We start from the raw sequence: 20756 nt of genomic DNA on the forward strand, positions 1-20756 counted from the left end.
CAGAGAGAGAATGACTCTGTAATCCAAGGCACTCAAATTCACAGGCTGTTCCCTATTTTAAGAAAATCGGATAAGAGAGTGGCACACAGGGCATCCAAACTGAAGTAGTTCCTGTCATCTCCACACAGTGCCTCGAAAAGAGACTACAAGCCCAACTACAGGCAAAAATTTTCCTTTTGTCCATCCTCATAGAAGTCTGCTTTCCTTTCATACAGGTACGTCAGAGGAAAACCCTGCAACTGCGGATCAGGCAGTAAAGCCAGAGGTAGCTGCAATAGCTCTAGGAGCTCACTATGAAAGACTATGCCTCAAACCCAATTTGAATCTAGGAAGCAGAATATCCCATTTCTGAGAAGAATGGTCTTTTGACCACGGACACCTAACTTGTTTTAAGACTGATCTTGATAAGTTTATGGAGGGGACGGTATGATGAGATTACCTACCGTGGCATATGATCTATCCATAAATATCTCCAAAGTCTGGTAATGGGACACTAGGGGGGAAGAGCTCAGGTGTGTGGCTGGTGGGCGTTCCCCACATGCTCAGGGTCTAACTGATCACCACAATTGGGGTGGGGCGGGAGCGGGAATTGTCTCCCTGGCAGAGACCCTGGGGGCAGAGCAGCTTGAGGCATGGGTCACTTGCTGGTTTGATCTAGAGTAAATGGGTGGATTCTTTCTTGCTTGATTACTTTAAATCAGGGACTTCAGTAACTCAGCCAGAGGTTATGGGCCTACCTCCTGAGTGGATGGGTGAGGTTCTGTGGTCTGCAATGAGCAGGAGGTCAGACTGGATAATCATGATGGTCCCTTCTGGCCTTGAAGTCTATGTGGGTGAGAAAGGTAGTGTATTTCACTAGCTAAGAGCCCCACACTGTCCCTACATCCAGTCATCTATCTGGAGTAGTATGAACAAGAGCTCTTACTTTCTGGCTACAGGAGCAATAGAATTGGTTCTTTCAGAAGGAAGGTTCTTCTGGATAATGAAAAATATGGAGCGTGGAGCCTGAAATGCTGGAGAAGAAGAGATCTAGAGCATCTTGAACTTTGAACAGCTCAACAAATGGATGAAGAAAACAAGATTTTGGATGGACTCCATAGCCTTGGCAGTAATATCCCTATCCAAAGGGATTTTGTTACCTCAGTGGACTTTAGCAGATGCCTTTCATCAGCTCCCAGAGTCTTTACCAGGTGCCATTGGTGGTCATAGCCAGTATCAGGGCCCTAATCTGTATTTCTTCCTAGACTACATATTTTATCAGAGCCCTGACCAAAGAAGCAGCTCACAGCACCACAGTTCCAGCATTAGAATTGGTTCAAGCACATGGGTTTGTGATAAACAGCAGGAAGATCGCTTTTATCCCTTCCACAAAGAGAGCTCATTTGCGAATAGATAGACGCATCTGTGACGAAGGTTTTCCCTTTACTGCACAGAATAGGCCTTCTGATTTTGTGTATAGCAAATGCACTATGGACAAGATTCCATATTAGGCATCTCCAGAAGGTGTGGAACTACTCACTGGAATGCGTGATAGATTAGGTGCTGGAATCTCTCAGTTGGTGGACAATCCCAGGGAGTGTCTGCTGGGATCTTCCTATCTGCCTGCCAGGCCCTTCCGACAAATGCCATCTTAATGGGGGTGGGGAGCACATCTGGGACGCAGTACAGCTCATGGCACATGAAACTCCATAGAGTGGAAGGAGAGCATCAACCTCTTGAAGCTAAAAGTGGTGAAACTAGCCCTCTGAAACTTCCAGAAGGGTGATCACAACCTTGTCCAGTCAGACAATACCACAGAGGCATACCTCACCAACCAAGGGGGAATTTGAAGCTCAAATCTACACTTAGCAGCGATGGAAATAATGAAATGGGCAGAGGAGAATCTGGCTTCTGTAAGAACAATTCACATGGAGGGAGAAATAGACCTGAAGGCAGATTGGCCCAACAGACATACAGTCAACAACTCAGAATGGTGGCTGGTTCTAGCTGTCTCTCTGTTTCCAGTCACAAGAACAAAAAGTTACCATAGTACTTCATCAGGGAAGCAGATCCCAGGTCACTGGGAACAAATACTCTTGCATGCTGGTGGCTGAAGGGCTTGCTTTGCATATTCCCACCATTTCCACCTTCTGGGGGGGTGATTCAGAAGATAAGGCGAGAGGTAGCAAAGGTGATATGTAGTTCTAGCTCTACACTGGTCACAGAGACCATCTTTTTTGAACCTGGTAGACTTGGCGTTGGAACTTCCACAGCATCTATCAGAGTCTGAATGTCTTCCACCAAGGTCCTGTTCTCCAGGCCATCTCCAACTAACAGCATGACTATTGAGAGGGAGCTGTTAATTGCTTTGAATTATCCTCCAAAGTGAGTGGGATTCTACTGGCCTCCAGATGCTTTTCAGTATTAAAGACCACCTCCTCCATCTAGTCATGGTTTAGCTCATAATGTCAAGAAAGCAGAAATCTCAAGGATCCTGTTGTTCCAGCAATTCTGGATTTTCTTCAAGATGGTATGGACAAGGGTCTTCCGCCCAACATCATAGCACTTTAGGTGTCAGACATAAATAGTGTCTTGCGTGCAGAATCCTCAAGCGCCTTAGTCAAAAATCCTCAAGTCTCAAGATTTCTCAGAGACGTGGTCAGAACAATTGTTCCTAAGTGGGATCTGCCACTGGTTCTAAAAGCTCTAACCACCCAGTCTTTTGAACCGCTAACAGTGTTCACACCACTCTGTTTTCTCTATCAAAACACGTGCTTCTTGATCGCTATCGTATCTGCTGGATGAGTCTCTGAGTTAGCAGATCTATCCATGTGCGAACTATATTGCGTGTACGACACTGACAACGTAAGTGATTTTAAGAAATCCAGAGCCTCTTGCCAAACGTGATTTGTCTTTTTTATGTCACAGTAAGTGATACTCCCATCATTCTGCCCAAATCCTGTGCCTTACTAAAGTCTGTGGCATAATGTGGATGTATAGAGAGCACTAAAGATCTACCTTTAGTTTACAGGAAGATTAGGCTCCTTGTTTGTGTTCTTTCACCCAAAATGCCAAGGTCTCTGGGCATACGAAGTATCCTTGGACAAATGATTAAGTTATGCATTGTGGAGGCATACAAGCCATCAAGTGAATGTATTCCTTAAGAAATGGAATCAAAACACACACTACGAGATCTTTGGTGACTGTAGACAGAAAGGGTTTCTGCTTTAACTGTGAGGAAGTCTAAAGGGCAGCAATGTATCTTCTATCAACACCTTTATTAAACATTTATAAGGTGGATTTTCTGTCCTCTGCAGAGGCCTCCTTAGAAAAGAAGGTGCTGCACGTGATGATCTATGGTAAATAACTTACCATTCATGCATTTAGTTTCAAGGGTATACCTCTCTTTTTCGGTATGTTTGTTTATCCCTCCCTGCTTACTATTCATTGCTCACTATTTCCCATACATCAGAGAGGAGACATTAGGCTGCAGAATGGGAAATTTCTTACCCAATAATTTCTTTTCTGCTAGCAGTGTGTCCCTTGATTCTACAATCCATGGTGTGGCTTCATTAGCCAACAGACCCCATTTAATTTTAAGTTTGTAGTTTGTGTGCTAGTTAGCCTACTGTACACAGTTCACTGATTAGCAACAATAACTTCAATGCCAATCATCTTATAAGAATTTTTACAAGCCAGAAAATGTTGTGACATGTTGCAAGCAGAACTGCAGAGAGGAGAACAGCCCTGTTATGGGGCATGTTGCAAGCAGACAGGAAGTTATCAGGGAAGAAATTTTCCACTCTGGAACTAACCTCTTCTTCCAGTCTGCCCTCCTTCATTCCGGATAAATTCTTTAAGGACAATTACAGCTGTGCTCTGTGCTCCTGTATTGGACTTGTTATGCATAGTAGTGTCATCTAAGGTTGCTAGCTAAACTAATTCTATTGCCAATAGGATTGTGTTTTATACAGCTTCAGAAAAAGTCTTTGTGTGGACAGACAAAAGGAGCACGGTGAAGCTCTGGAGCCCCAGCTCATGTCTGAAGTGTGTCCAGTGTCTGACGAGAAAGGGGGCAAAGTATGTTGGTCTGGGTAGGAGGAAAGGCTGGACCCAGAAAGGAAAATTTTAGTCATCTGAATGAGTTTATCTATCTTTAAATGTATGACTTTTTCCCTACAACATATTTTCTGAAATTTTTCTCCACTCCACTTTTCAATGTTCCAAACAGTGTGTCCTCTGTGACCTCCTATGTGCTTTGATCATCCTCAGTAATTCTTTTTCCTCCTGTATGTTTACACCCTTCAACTGTGTAATTATTATGTTGTTACTTCTTCCTTATTCATCACTAACTCTGCATATTTAGCTTCTTTAAACTTAAATGTGTAAATGTATCATTTGGTATCTTTAGTCTCTGATAATATTTTTTTGTCTTTTCTGTCCCTTTTGTCAGTATTTATCTTTCCAGGTTAATGAGGTGCCCAGAATTAAATGCAATACACCAGATTCATATGTGTTTGAATACATCATACTTGTATAGATAGCAAGTATATTTCCTTTTTTGTGCTGTTGCCTTTCAGATGCTTTTCTAACTTGCTGTCCATTTTCATCTCTCTTTTTCAGCATTATCTTCCTTCCTCCTATTGAATATTGCATCTTGGATTTTTTGTGTAGCTGTTTTAGTTTTACACATTGGCTGGAGCTAGCTGGAAATTTTCTGTTGGAATGGTTTTTTGATGGAAAATGCACTTTCCACAAAATCTAAATTTACACAGAAAATTTTCATTTTTTCTGAAAAATTGTTAACAGATCTGTGGCTCCCCGATTCCATGGCAACCAACCGGGTTGAGTGATGGGGAGCCCAGGCTTCCAAGCTCCACAGCTCTGGAGCAGCCTCTAAGTGGGCTCCTGCAGAGCTGGAGTTCCTGGGTCTGCTGTAGTCTGCCAGGGATCCCGTGTAGCAATATTTCATTTCAGAAACACTTACGTGTTTCCACTGTGGGAACGTTTTGTTATTTCCGAGACAAAATATTGCAGAATATCTGTGAAGAAAAAAATTGAGTTTGGGGGTTTCCATCCTGAATCAGACCAGAAAAATTCCAAAAACTAGATATTGATGGTAAAATTGAAATTCTGTTTCCCAGGCAACTCTTGCATTTACCTTTTTACTTGGAAGTTCCCTGCTTGGAATATCATGGAGCTGCTGATATACAGTAGTTCCCCCTTTTGCATATGCATGCCCAGCAGTAGATGGAGCTACCAGGCTGTAGAATATACTTGTTTTCTTGCAACTGACTGCCTGGGCATTTGTCGTGTCTTTTGTTTTCTCTGTGGTTTTTGGTTTTCAGATTTGACCAATTTTTGTTCTTGTGGAAGTTAAGTGCTGTTAAAATTCCTTAAAATGTGTTCATGCAGTAAGCAAAACAAACTTTTTTGTATTTAAACAAAATCCAAGAATGTTGCAGTAATTCCTCTATTTGCTCACTATTAATATGTAGAATGAGGACCCATTTCTAAACAGTTAGACAAGGCCTCAAAAAAAGTCTTTTAGTTTGGCTTATCATATGATACATTGCATAACATCTGTCTATTTTATGCCATACATAAGAATCAACGGCTGAGTTAATATCAACCTAAGTAATTGCTGAAATAAAGCCTATCTGAAACATACCATTGAGCACATTACAAGATATCCAAAGTGTTGCTGTATTAGAGAATAATCATCATGCTCAGCTAGTTAAGATAGTAAGTTTACAATAGGATATTTATAATGCTTGTCTAACTGCAGTATGCAGAAAGCTGGAGTATCAGCAACATGCTTAAGAAGAGGGAGCAGTACTTTTCACTTGCAATTCTTTTCTCCGTTAGCTATTCTTAGTGGACATAGTATATAATTCAGGGATTTTCTTTTACATCACACATTTTCTCCAATCTCCTTGTCTTACATTTCTCACACTTAGCTAGGCATTTGAATCAAGAATTGTTAGAATCACTAGGCTTGTGAACTGTAGCTCACGAAAGCTTATGCTCAAATAAATTTGTTAGTCTCTAAGGTGCCACAAGTACTCCTTTTCTTTTTAGGCTTGTCAGCGTTGTTATCATGGTAGTCAGAGGTGAAGACACCAAGCAAATTCAAAACTGCGGGTTTCCTGCCATGATTTTATTTGCTATTTCACAAATTAATTTAAAGACTTAACAATAGCTGCTGGGAAATGAAGGATTGGTTTTGTTTGGTCAGCAAAGACAATGGGCATGAGTCAAATAAGGGTTAACAATCCTGCATTTGAATAAATTGAAACTAAACAGAGTGCATATGTTGAATTTGATTGCAACATGAATGTCCTTGGAAAAGTTTTTTGTTTAAACCAAATCAAGACCAGAGCTTAATTATCAAAGCAAAACAAGAGACATAAAGAGCTACATGCTTTTAATATTGCTTTTTTCAAAAATAGCTCCCTTCACACATTTATCTACATGTTTAATTTCCATGCATAATAGCACTAGTTATTGTTGTCATTTGTAAAGAGAGATTAACAGATAGTAAGTACAAACAAATGCAAATAAGTACTGAATAGCGAGGTGACAAAGAAGAAAAGATCTCTTTAATGTTAATTATAACTGGTAGGAAGTCTAAACAATTACATTATCTGTTTTCTATATGAATTGAAGGGACATTTAGTCAGTATCTGTGTCAGAGATACAGTTGGGTATTTCCTTTAAATGCAGGTGACTTGACAACTTAGCACTTCCCCAGTTTTTAACATACCTCAGTGAACTATGGAGTTGTAATTTATCTAGAAAAATAAGTTTCAGGTATGTCTGTCAATAACTAGACATTTCTTAATAATTAGAAGCAAAAGAAGAATATAAATGAGTTGTAGAATGTTGACGTTTTGTTGTTGTCTTAAAATATGGTGATTGTTTTCAGTTTGGTTGTCATCTGTTGATTCTTGTTTTCCTTACATGCATTGTGTGACCAGGAACGTTCATAGTTCTTTCTTAAGCAGCAAATAAAAAGTAGTTACATAAAGAAATTTGCTTCAAGTGTAATTATTACATGATAGGTTTGGTGGCCCTTTCTATGTACTTCTCAGTGAAATAATATAAGCACCTCCTTACAAATGAATCATTTTTATGTGGCTCTTCAAATCCGTGATCATTGGCTCTAAATGCCAACAGCTGGCAGAAAGCAAGCAAAAGAGGTGGGAGATTATCACATTCCGGGGTGCAGTCCAGACCAGTGAAAAGAAAAGGAGTACTTGTGGCACCTTAGAGACCAACCAATTTATTTGAGCATGAGCTTTCGTGAGCTGCAGCTCACTTCATCGGATGCATACCGTGGAAACTGCAGCAGACATTATATACACACAGAGATCATGAAACAATGATCCCACCCCACTGTCCTGCTGGTAATAGCTTATCTAAAGTGATCATCAAGTTGGGCCATTTCCAGCACAAATCCAGGTTTTCTCACCCTCCACCCCCCCACACACAAACTCACTCTCCTGCTGGTCATAGCCCATCCAAAGTGACAACTCTCTTCACAATGTGCATGATAATCAAGGTGGGCCATTTCCTGCACAAATCCAGGTTCTCTCGCTTCCTCACCCCCCTCCAAAAACACACACACACACAAACTCACTCTCCTGCTGGTCATAGCCCATCCAAAGTGACCACTCTCCCTACAATGTGCATGATGATCAAGGTGGGCCATTTCCAGCACAAATCCAGGTTTTCTCACCCCCCCACCCCCATACACACACAAACTCACTCTCCTGATGGTAATAGCTCATCCAAAGTGACCACTCTCCAAGTTTAAATCCAAGTTTAACCAGAACGTCTGGGGGGGGTGGGTAGGAAAAAACAAGGGGAAATAGGCTACCTTGCATATTGACTTAGCCACTCCCAGTCTCTATTTAAGCCTAAATTAATAGTATCCAATTTGCAAATGAATTCCAATTCAGCAGTTTCTCGCTGGAGTCTGGATTTGAAGTTTTTTTGTTTTAAGATAGCGACCTTCATGTCTGTGATTGCGTGACCAGAGAGATTGAAGTTTTCTCCGACTGGTTTATGAATGTTATAATTCTTGACATCTGATTTGTGTCCATTTATTCTTTTACGTAGAGACTGTCCAGTTTGACCAATGTAAATGGCAGTGGGGCATTGCTGGCACATGATGGCATATATCACATTGGTGGATGTGCAGGTGAACGAGCCTCTGATAGTGTGGCTGATGTTATTAGGCCCTGTGATGGTGTCCCCTGAATAGATATGTGAGCACAGTTGGCAACTGGCTTTGTTGCAAGGATAAGTTCCTGGGTTAGTGGTTCTGTTGTGTGGTATGTGGTTGTTGGTGAGTATTTGCTTCAGGTTGGGGGGCTGTCTGTAGGCAAGGACTGGCCTGTCTCCCAAGATTTGTGAGAGTGTTGGGTCATCCTTTAGGATAGGTTGTAGATCCTTAATAATGTGTTGGAGGGGTTTTAGTTGGGGGCTGAAGGTGACGGCTAGTGGCGTTCTGTTATTTTCTTTGTTAGGCCTGTCCTGTAGTAGGTGACTTCTGGGAACTCTTCTGGCTCTATCAATCTGTTTCTTCACTTCCGCAGGTGGGTATTGTAGTTGTAAGAAAGCTTGACAGAGATCTTGTATGTGTTTGTCTCTGTCTGAGGGGTTGGAGCAAATGCGGTTGTATCGCAGAGCTTGGCTGTAGACGATGGATCGTGTGGTGTGGTCAGGGTGAAAGCTGGAGGCATGTAGGTAGGAACAGCAGTCAGTAGGTTTCCGGTATAGGGTGGTGTTAATGTGACCATTGTTTATTAGCACTGTAGTGTCCAGGAAGTGGATCTCTTGTGTGGACTGGACCAGGCTGAGGTTGATGGTGGGATGGAAGTTGTTGAAATCATGGTGGAATTCCTCAAGGGCTTCTTTTCCATGGGTCCAGATGATGAAGATGTCATCAATATAGCGCAAGTAGAGTAGGGGCTTTAGGGGATGAGAGCTGAGGAAGCGTTGTTCTAAATCAGCCATAAAAATGTTGGCATGCTGTGGGGCCATGCGGGTACCCATAGCAGTGCCGCTGATCTGAAGGTATACATTGTCCCCAAATGTAAAATAGTTATGGGTAAGGACAAAGTCACAAAGTTCAGCCACTAGGTTAGCCGTGACATTATCGGAGATAGTGTTCTTGATGGCTTGTAGTCCATCTTTGTGTGGAATGTTGGTGTAGAGGGCTTCTACATCCATAGTGGCCAGGATGGTGTTATCAGGAAGATCACCGATGGATTGAAGTTTCCTCAGGAAGTCAGTGGTGTCTCGAAGGTAGCTGGGAGTGCTGGTAGCGTAGGGCCTGAGGAGGGAGACTACATAGCCAGACAATCCTGCTGTCAGGGTGCCAATGCCTGAGATGATGGGGCGCCCAGGATTTCCAGGTTTATGGATCTTGGGTAGTAGATAGAATATCCCAGGTCGGGGTTCCAGGGGTGTGTCTGTGCAGATTTGATCTTGCGCTTTTTCAGGAAGTTTCTTGAGCAAATGCTGTAGTTGCTTTTGGTAACTCTCAGTGGGATCATAGGGTAATGGCTTGTAGAAAGTGGTGTTGGAGAGCTGCCGAGCAGCCTCTTGTTCATATTCCGACCTATTCATGATGACAATAGCACCTCCTTTGTCAGCCTTTTTGATTATGATGTCAGAGTTGTTTCTGAGGCTGTGGATGGCATTGCGTTCAGCATGGCTGAGGTTATGGGGCAAGTGATGCTGCTTTTCCACAATTTCAGCCCATGCACATCGGCGGAAGCACTCTATGTAGAAGTCCAGTCTGCTGTTTCGACCTTCAGGAGGAGTCCACCTAGAATCCTTCTTTTTGTAGTGTTGGTAGGGAGGCCTCTGTGGGGGTTGTCACTGCCTGCCCTGCAACCTTGGGTACCTCATAATGCTTTGCTGTTGTAGCTCCCAGCCTGGGCTGCTCCGAAAGAGCATACAGGTCACACCCTGATTGTCTATGTATGGCTACAGCCCTGGTCCAGCAACTCTGACCCCAGTAGCCAATCAGCAATTCACCAGCTACATTCTGGCTTTCAGTAGCCTTGGTTACTTCCTACAGGGTGACCCCAGCACACTCCCAGTCCCAAATTTTCCCCCAAAATGTGTGTTCTTCACTGTCCAGCCCTCTCCTGGACAGTTCAGATATTAGAGGTCCATTGCCTCGTAAAGGGTCAATATTCAATAGTTTTGCTACTTTAACTGGAGTTATCAAACAGTTCAGTGTAAACAGTGGATTAGTTTTGATTAAAAATAAAACAAATTTATTTAACTACAAAGATTTAAAGTGAGTACAAGGCATTAAAGACAGAAATGCTTACAAGAAAATAAAGATAAAATGCTTTCTAGTAACTAAAACTTAACAAACTAGACTTGGTTCAAGGTCAGATCCTAACCACATGTTCCCAGCAACGGGACTGACCAAATTCTCAGGTCAGAACCCCTCCCAAAGTCCAAAGGCTGGTTCCTTTTTCTTCTTATGTGAAAGAGAGAGAGAGTGAGAGAGAGATGCCTTGGAGTGTTCTTACCCCTCACTTTTATAGTCCAGTCACCCTTTGAAGAGGATTCTTCTGAGGATTACCCCTCAAAGCAAAATTTAGTCAAACAGTAAAGAAGGCGACATGGAGTCTATTCATGCTCTTTCTCCTCCCCGTGTATGCTGAAATGCAGAATTGCCTGGTCTCCTGCCATTTCCCCCTCTTGCTGTCTCCAGGACCCTGTTTACTACTTATATGTAAATTGGAGTAAACACACATTCTTCTTCATGTATATGCAGCTGTGTATTCCACTTAGGTGTGTGTGTGCTCAATGCCTGCGCTGCTTCCCTCAGCTCCCATTGGCCGGGAACGGTGAACCGCAGCCACTGGGAACTGTGGGGAGGCTCCTCGGTGTCTGAGTCAGGGTCATCATCCTCCCGTTTTCCATTGTCTGACCAATATTAGGAGCCATCCGTGGACCGTTGCAAGTACCAGGAGTGGCGCTCGTCTCATGGTTGAGACAGAGTCCTCTGGCCCAATGCCTACTGACCACCAATGTCAGTGGCTTCCATGGAATCAGTTGTGGAGTCCTCTTCATCATGCTCAAAGGCGAGGTCTCTGGTGGTGACCGCCGATTCACTGCAGGCCCAGGCACTGGCATTCCTTCTCTGTGCGGAGCCTCCATAGTTGTTCCCCCGGGTCCATCAGCCCTAGAACGGGATCCAGCTTTAACCCAGTGAAGGGATTTGTCTTGATCCCCAGATGACTTTGTGCTGCTTGGTTGATCCCTCCTTTTGGTACCAGAAGAATTTAAGGCATCCCAAGATGTTTTGTGGCACATAGCTGCTTCCCTCAGTATCCAAGTGGAGTTCTTACAAGAGAATACCCACAATCTAGTGGCTATCCTGCAGCTGTCTGCCTCTGGAAGAGTCACCCTCTATATCAACGATGTGCTCCTTGAACTGGCTATGGCCCCCTGGAACACATTGGCTTGATATCGTTTATGGTTAAGCACATGGAAAAGTTCTATTTCCTTCTGTGACGGGACACCTAAGTACAACCTGGAACTGAGGTACTGCTGTGACCCCCTAACTCTTCAGCCTGGGCTGTCTTTTACAGTGCTTTGCAAGTGACAAGCAGCAAACCCCGGCAGGTCCTGTTATCACTCAGCACAACAGCATGATTGCACAAATGCCTATCACCCACACCTAGCTAGATTGCACAAATGTTCCCTGAGCCACTCACGAATCACACAGAGAAAGGCACCAGCAAATCTCCCAAGTCCCCAGCCTTGCACTCCAGAACTGTACCTGGTGAGAAGCCTGACCAGTGTAAGTTCATTACACAGTCTGCCCCTCCCTCAATGTGGAGAGGACACACGCTAGCTTTTGTAAACTGAAATGAGATTTACTAATCACTTCAACCAAAACACACTGTTTTAGATAAAATATAAAGCAGATTTATTAACTACAGAATGATAGATTTTAAGTGATTATAAGTTGTAGGCACAAGAAGTCAGTAGTTATCAAAGAAAATAAAAAGTAAGCTCACAGTCTAAATCTTTAACCTAAGCAGTATTTGGATTAAGCAGTTTTTCTCACCCCACTGGATGTTACAGATAGGTTACAGCCCTTAATACATAGGCTTTCCCTTTAAGCCTAGTCTCCTCAGTTCAAGTCTTTGTCTTCCCAGCATTCTTGTTGCTCCCAGCATAGGTGGGGGAGGAGAAAGGTAAAAGTACAATGCCACTGTTCCTCATTTTATAGTCCTGGAAAGAAACTAGCCCAGGCATGTCTGGGCTGGGTCTTATTGAGTCACAAGGTTGAGCAATCACCATTGTGTGGTGGTTCTCTTACAGAATTGTAAATCCCTTGTTTACGACTCCCCTGCTGATTAATGATCGTTTAATGCCCACCGGGGTGAGGATCATTTCCGTTATTGTCACTGGAGAACTAGCAAGGGTCAATTCCCAAACTTAGAGTATTTCAATAATAACCATACAGCAACATTTCATAACTTCATATACACTAATGATCTACATATTATGACAGAACAATGGGTTTCAGGAGATCATGACCTTTCCTATGATACCTTACATGGCATCTTTGTACAAAACATATCATAATTACATGACTGGTGATTATTTGGGTTCCACGGTGCTACAGTTCCCCTGAGGGATTTGAGCTGTTTTATTCCTATCTGGCCTCAGATTCCCTATTTGTAACTGTGGCAAGGGACAGAGCCCATCAATCCAGGTTTAAGTCACCCTCAAGCATAAGGACTCTAAATGAATGCACCTCATGGCAGAAAGACACCTTCTCTTTCTTACTGATATGAATTGCTAACCAGAAAACCTTGCTGTCCAAGTAGGATTTTGTTCACTACACAGTTATGTCAGAGTTCTCAGACCAGCAAGATGAATTTTGGCTGTTTCTCACGAAGGGCTGCTTAGTGGCTAAGACAACCTTGTAGTCCGCACTAGACTTCTCAGACTTCTTAGGGTGATGGCTTCCGTGGTCACCATGAGGAGGGCTTCCTGGCTGCAAAATTCAGGCATTGTCCCCTATGTCCAGCAAGCCATTGAAGATCTGCTCTTCTACGGTCAAACGCTGTTCTCTGATAAGACTGACAAGACACTGCACTCCTTCAAGGTCTCTAGGCTACCATGTGGTCCTTGAAGATAGGCTAACCCGCTTTCACAATACTTAAGGCTTGATACTGACAGCTGGGTCCTAAGCACTGTCAGATCAGGTTAGGCCAGCTAGTTCCTCTCCACATCTCCTCTCCATCCTCTCTCCCAATCTCTCTTCAGGGACCCCTCTCACAAGATACTGCTCCTTGAGCAGGTCTGCTCTCTACTTTGGGAGTAATGGAGGAGTTTCCGCTGGAACACCGTAGTCATGGCTTCTACTCCTGGGACTTTCTGGTACCCAAATCCAAGGGAGGGGTAAGACCCATCCTCGACTTTTGTGATCTCAACCAATATATCAGGTACGTGACATTCCAAATGGTCATTCCGTTTACTATTCTCCCTGTTGTGTCAGAACAACTGGCTTGCTGCTCTGGACCTTCAGGATGCCTACTTTCATGTGGCGATTTTGCCAAACCATAGAAAGTTCCTTTGTTTTGCTGTGGTGGAACACCACTTTCAGTATAGAGTACTTCTCTTCTGCCTCTCTTCTGCCTCCAAGTTTTTACCAAATGAATGATCGTTGTTATAGCATACCTCTGGAAGAAAGAAATTCACATCTTCACATATTTGAATGACTGGTTACTGAGGGGCAGATCCAGAGAGGAAGTTCTTGTTCATGTCGGAATGACACTGCACTTGCTCGACCATCTGGTCTCATCCTAAACACCAGGAAGGCAACCTTGGCTCCCGCTCAGAAAACCTAGTTCATTGGGACATTGTTAGATTCCACTACGTCAAAAGCGTTTCTGCCAACTTACCGTTTTCAGACAGTTTGCCGCCTGTACCTCAGTCTGCAGTTTCAGCCTTCCACAATAGTTTGGACAAGTCTCAGGCTCTTGGGCCAGATGGCCACTTGCACATAGGTGGTCCAGTTTGCAAGGTTGCACCTTTGCCCCCTTTACGTGTGGCTCAAGACTGTTTGGTGTCCCACTCTTCACCCTTTAGATAGACTGATTCATCGTCCTCCACTGGTCCTGGACTCCTTGCAGCGGTGGATGAATCCAGAGAACATTTGCCAAGGTATTCCCTTTGTCTGGTCCTCGCCCACCATGTTGGTTGTTACCGACATCTCCTTGATAGGTTATAAGGAACACCTGGGGTCTCTGAAAATACAGGTGCCGTGGTCACAGCAAGAGGCCTCACTCTATATCAATGTTCTGGAGCTTCAGGCCATCTACAATGCATGCCATACTTCTCAGGACTGTATCAGAGACTCAGTAGTTCACATACGTACTGACAATTTTGCTGTGATATACTATATGAACAAACAAGAAGGAGCACACTCCAGGTTGCTTTGTCTAGAAACGATCTGGCTGTGGCAATTCTGCATTGAGGAAAACACTACTCTGATAGCCATTAACTTGCCGGGGATTCAGAATCATCTCGCTGACCATCTCATCGGGTATTTTTCCTGAGTCATGAGTGGTATCTGAGGACAAATGTACTCCGGGTCATCTTCACAGTTTTGGGCGTCCCAGCAGTAAACCTGTTTGCTACAAGGGATAACAGGAAATGTCTATTCTGCTCTCGAGGGAGCCTCAGTCTGACACTTTCCACCTCAGCTGGCAGTTAGCTGTTCTGTATGCAATTCCCCTGATCATCCCTCAGGTCATCCTCAAGCTCAAGGTGAAATGGGCCAAGCTCATTATCAGTGCCCCGGCATGGCTGAGGCAGAGCTGGTTCTCCTGCCTTCATGCACTGTTTGTTCAGCATCCCAAACCACTTCCTTACCATCCCAACTTACTCAGAACCAGGGCCACTCCTTACGTCCTGTGTTCAGCTCCCTGCGTGTCATGGCATGGCTGCTGCATGGCTGAATAAAGAGGAAGAGTGATGTTCGGAGGCTGTCCAGAAAGTCCTCCTTAACAATAGAAATCTCTCCACCAGGATGGCCTATACAGTGAAATGGAAGAGATTTTTGGTGTGGTCATTAGTTGCGGAATACAAACATTGCTGGTCTCTATCCAGGACATTTTGAAGTACTTGCTGCACCTTCAATCGTTGGGGCTTGCGTTTAGTTCATTGAAACTGCATCTGGCAACAATATTGGCATTTCATCCCCACATTCAGGGAAGATCAGTCTTCTCCAATGCCATGCCATCATATACAGATTGCATGAAGGGTCAAGCGGTCTCTTTGCAGACAGACTCCAAATGCATACCATCCTGCATCGAAACTGCATATGAAATAGCTTTGGCTCTGCCTCCTCAGCAGGTGCGAGCTCATTCTATGAGGGCACAAGCAGCATCCATAGCATTTCTCAGAGACGTTTCTGTATTGCACTTTTGCACGGCTGCTACATGGTCATTGATGCATACGTTCACGAACCATTATGCCATAACTGTTTCTTCCAGGGGGATGCAAAGTGGAAAGGTTCTGCAGTCGTTGTTCAGGTAGACTCCAAGCCTTGCCTGCTAGGGACAGAGGGCATGGCTTGTAAGTCACCTATGTGGAATGTACAGCTGCAGCTACTTGAAGAAACGGTTACTTCCTGTAACTTAAAAAACGAGGAGTACTTGTGCCACCTTAGAGACTAACAAATTTATGTGGGCATAAGCTTTCATGGGCTAAAACCCACTTCATCGGATGCATGCAGTGAAAACACAGTAGGAAGATAGGTTTCAGAGTAGCAGCCGTGTTAGTCTGTATCTGCAAAAAGAACAGGAGTACTTGTGGCACCTTAGAGTCTAACAAATTTATTACAGCATAAGCTTCGTGGGCTACAGCCCACTTCATCGGATGCATAGAATGGAACATATAATAAGAAGAAATATATATGCATACAGAGAAGGTGGAAGTTGTCATAGAAACTGTAATGAGACCAATTAATTGAGGTGGGCTATTATCAGCAGGAGACAAAAAACCTTTTGTAGTGATCATCAGGATGGCCCATTTCAAACAGTTGACAAGAAGGTGTGAGTAACAGTAGGGGGGAAAATGAGCATGTGAAAATAGTTTTTACTTTGTGTAATGACCCATCCACTCCCAATCTTTATTCAAGCCTAATTTAATGGTGTCCAGTTTGCAAATTAATTCCAATTTTGCAGTTTCTCATTGGAGTCTGTTTTTGAAGTTTGACTGTAACTGTGATGCTTCGGAGTTGTGATGCACATGTGTATTCCATGACCCAACCTCTGTCCTCTCTGCATTGGAATCTCATTTCTGGGCATTTTGGTGTGAAGGAACTGAGAGAGGGTCAGGGAAAAGCTGCCTCATGTAGCCAGGTGAGGAGCTGCAGCCATGAGATGTGAACGCCACCCCTCTACAGGTACCGCTACATAAATTCCTTCAGCTCCAGTGCACTGGGCACGTACAGATCTAAGTGGAATACACGTTTACGTCATGTCTCGAAGAACCACAGTTACATTAAGTAACCGTTTCTTCCTTTGTTGAGGATAGACTTGTTTAACAACTTTTGCCTTGACACGGCTGGGTGGGTTAGAACATATGCTAACAGACATCATATAGGGGGTATTCATAACTTTACATATAATGTTGCTATGTACATTTCACCATGATATTATTGACCAGCAAGTTATTAGCTTTCAAATGATACCTCACAAGGCATATTTTGTACCTGGGTGAGTAATTCATTCTCTCTCTCTCTCTCTCTCTCTCTCTCTCTCTGGACCAATTAATATTTAAGTATTTATACAAAGTGGAAAAACTTCAACAAGAGGGAGCTTCTCCCCCCCCCCCCCCCGCCCCCGAATAGTCTGGTGATTAGGCCACTTACCTGGGATGTGGGATACTTGGTTTGAAGTCCCTGCTACAGAGTGGGAAAATTAACCTCAGTCTCTTAAAATGCTGAGCCCTGGCACCTTTGAGCTTGGCAGTTCATAGCCCCAGCACCTCTTGGCTTGCGGCATCAGTTATGAATGTAAAAAACTGCCTGAGCCCCAGCACCTCTTTTATTACAAATTAAGCACTGGTCTCTTGCATACCAGGTGAATGCCTTAACCAGTGTTATTAAGTACAAGGGGACACCACCACCTCCTCTTTTCTGAATGGCACCTAAATTTACTTGTGAATCTAACCTGAAAAAATAGTTTTTTTTGGTTGAAACTATTTGACAATTTGGGTCAAATTCGTGAATAGTTTAGAGTTGACTGAAACTGCATTTTTTTCAAAAATACTATTCAGGTAAAAAAAATTTGCCCAATCTCAGTGAGACCTCCCCTCAGTAGATAAATGTGTGACAATCTGTCCCTTGCATTGGTCTCTTCCTAATATAGTAGTTATTGTTTTAACGCCTGAAGCATGAAGTTTAATATGCCTTTCATAATTTTTGTTTTTATCTATTTATGATAGCTCTGGGTATTCTTGAAATCCCTATAAATACCCACTCTTTTAAATCTTAAATTCTTTGTCTCATCGACTTCCTGTAGTAATGAGTTCCACAGTTCAATCACTTGTGTTAAAAAGTGTTCTTTTTATTGGGGTCTTTTTTGGTGGGTTTTGTTTTTTTTTTTACGTTCTCATCTTTTAATTTCATTGAATGTTCCCTTGTTTATGTGTTATGTAACAGGGAGGATAGAAGTTCCCAATCTACTATCTCTGTCCATACCATGACAGGACTAGAAAGGATCTCCCGGGTCACTGAGTCCAGTCCCCTGCTATCATAGGCAATGCCTCTTCTAATTATGTTCATAAACTTACAACGCTCAATCTTAAAACTAGTTAGGTTGTTTGTTCCCACAACTCCTGTTGGAAGGCTGTTCCAGAACCTCGGTCCTCTGATGGTTAGAAAACTTCTAATTTACAGCCTAAATTTATTCATAGCTAGTTTATACCCATTTGTTCTTGTGCCAATGTTGTCCTTTAGCTTAAATAGCTCTTCTCCCTCTCTGGTATCTACCCCCCCCCCCCCCCCCGCCGCCCCTTGTGTATTTATAGAGCGTAATCATATTAGTTTATCTTTCAAGTGTGAAAAAAATCAGTTCAGTAGTTTTTAAGTGAAGAATGCTTAAAGTTGGCATTTTCACACGTGGATTTTGGCTGCCCCCAAGTCAGTTAAATATGAGTCATTTACAGATGTGCTGCAATTTAGTAGCACTTGTACTTTTTTTTTAATCTGAGTACATGTGTGGAGATTTATATGTAAAACTGGAGCTGAGAACCAATTATATGTAATTCTATACGAGATATGTATTTGTAATTGTATATGTAATATGTATATATGAACTAGTTATATGTAAAACTGGAGCTGAACCAAACCTGTTCAATTCAATAGAGTCACCATTGACTTCAATGGGCTTTTGATCAGGCCTGAACTCAGGAACTTCCAAAAGTTAAGGCTTCAGCTTGAAGCATTAATGTAGTCTGTATTGTTCTATGTAGTTTAAGAATCCTAAGAACTAGTTAATAGCTGTTTACATTTAAACATGAAAATGGCACTAAAAAAGGACTACGTAGGTGTATAGCTAACCCTTAAGGAGATACCTTAACTCTTGGAATTCCCAGACCTTTGAACATTTAATTTTATATTAATTCTAATTTTATATCTAATTCAATTTTCTAAAAGTTAAACCCACTGAGCAAGTGTTATAAACAAGAAATGTTCAAAATGTTTCTCTGTCATTGTGTGTCTGAATAGTCTCTTATTTTTCTGGCCCGCTTTATGGTTACTGTGTAAACCACAAATTCTGCATAGAAATTCTGCAGTGCTGTGGGAATTTGCCTCTAGCATGATGTTAGAAAAACCTTCCCTGTCCTGCTTGGAGGTGCATAAAACCCTCCCTTGAGAGCACAGGTAGTGCACTGATAGATGCTGTGCTTGTTCTGCCTAGGCATAAACAGGGAGCATTGCACTAGCCTCAGGAGTGCTCCCACTCTTTACTCTTTTGCTTACCTCTGTGTTCTTGAGAGAGAGATTCTGCACACTTTGCCTGGGCTGTATCGGAACCAGCTGGGCCAGATTTTTTTTTGCTCAGCCAGACAGATTAGGGAATGCTTTGTAATCATGTCTATCAGTGTTGGATTTGCTGGGTCCTCCTATGGAAGAATCCCTGCTTTTCACTAGGAAAGCCACCAAAATAGATCCATATTGTAATCCCTTACTTCCCCCTAAAACTCAAGCAAGCAAATTATGTCAGTACCCCATGAAGCAATACTGGACGGGTGTGGGAGGGAGATGTAAAATAAAAGTTATGAATGAGACAATTAACAGGACCTCTGTGGGGTCTATATGGCAATTTCTTAAGATTAATATGGAAATAGACAGGTTATACCTGCTAGAAGCCAGCGAATGTAAAGAAACTTAAATGTTTTGCCGTTCTGTCATGCTGCCCCAGAATTGTCCCGCTAGTGTTGCTTCGCTGCACAGTTGTGGAAGAGGAAAGTAGATGCAGAACACACACCTGGGGTTATGCATCTGTTCAGCGTAGAATACAGTATGTTATGGCAGTAGGGGAAGAGTGTTGTATAGGGGGTAGACCAGGGATCGGCAACCTTTGGCGGGCTGGGCCGGTTTGTTTACCTGCCGCATCCGCAGGTTCAGCCAATCACAGCTCCCACTGGCCGCCGTTTGCCACTCCAGGCCAATGGGAGCTGTGGGAAGCGGCGACCAGCACATCCCTCTGCCCACTTCCTGCAGCCTCCATTGGCCTGGAGCGGCAAACCGCGGCCAGTGGGAGCTGTGATCGGCTGAACCTGCAGATGCAGCAGGTAAACAATCTGACCCGGTCTGCCAGGGGGCTTACCCTGGCGGCCCACGCGCCAAAGCTTGCCGATCCCTGGGGTAGACCAAGAAATTTGATGTCAGGACTGCTTGGTTCTTTTCTTGGCTCTACCACTTACTAGCGTACCTTGGGCAAGTATCTTGACCTCTCTGTAGTTCAGTGTCTACATCTTTAAAATGGGTATTATTTACAATACCAACCTCCCAGAGGATGTTGAGGCTTACTAGTTAGTGTTTTCCTAGAGTACTTTATCATCAGAGAGAGTATGTCCTTTTTAAACATTGTTAAAATCATCTAGGCAGAGTTCAACATTTGGGTGGAAAAAAGGAAGTAGTAGTTTGAATTAATCATTGTAAAGTTTATTTAATCCTCTCTTTTCCCTTCTCCTTCTGCAGAGTTGGTTAATATGTGAGGAGCCGACTTGCCAGAATCGAACCCGTCGCCTTCCCCTCAGTTTCTCCCAGAATGGTGCTTTATGTCAGGCCTGTAAGAAGGCTATCCTCAGACCTGAAGTAAGTACCAAAAGCATCACACAAATACAGTGGTGTACAATTTGTGATCCAGGGGGTTCCTGAAGCTCTGAAAAGTCTAATTGTGGCCCTTGAAGACAACTGTATTAAGAAGAAAATATTATAAGATGAAACTAAAATGTGTTTCTTGAGCTATGCACTGCCAGTTTTAAACTGTTTGTATCAGCCTCATTGCTGTGGACTGGAAGTAGAGGGTTTTGCCTCTCATTGCTTTCCCTTCAGCCACAGGAGCAGCTCTGGAACGTTCAGAGCAGTTCCTTTCCCTCTTGGAGCTTCTCAGCAGTTCCCCTGCTGGCCACCTCCTGCATCACAGGATGAAGGAGAGTAGGCTCTGGCTGCTCTGTTGTCTGCTTCCAGACTGCAA

The 20756-nt window shown here is 43.3% G+C and overlaps 1 protein-coding gene across 1 annotated transcript in view; it reads left to right on the top strand.

Moving 5' to 3' along the window:
* POLA1 (DNA polymerase alpha 1, catalytic subunit) overlaps window positions 1–20756 on the top strand; it is a 353817-nt gene that overhangs the window by 239384 nt on the left and 93677 nt on the right. Inside the window, exon 35 of the mRNA XM_077807202.1 lies at window positions 20258–20374. Coding sequence (XP_077663328.1) covers window positions 20258–20374 — 117 coding nt within the window. The remainder of the gene's footprint in view (window positions 1–20257; window positions 20375–20756) is intronic.

Source organism: Eretmochelys imbricata, chromosome 1 (genome assembly GCF_965152235.1).
Source record: "Eretmochelys imbricata isolate rEreImb1 chromosome 1, rEreImb1.hap1, whole genome shotgun sequence".
NCBI lineage: Eukaryota > Metazoa > Chordata > Testudines > Cheloniidae > Eretmochelys > Eretmochelys imbricata.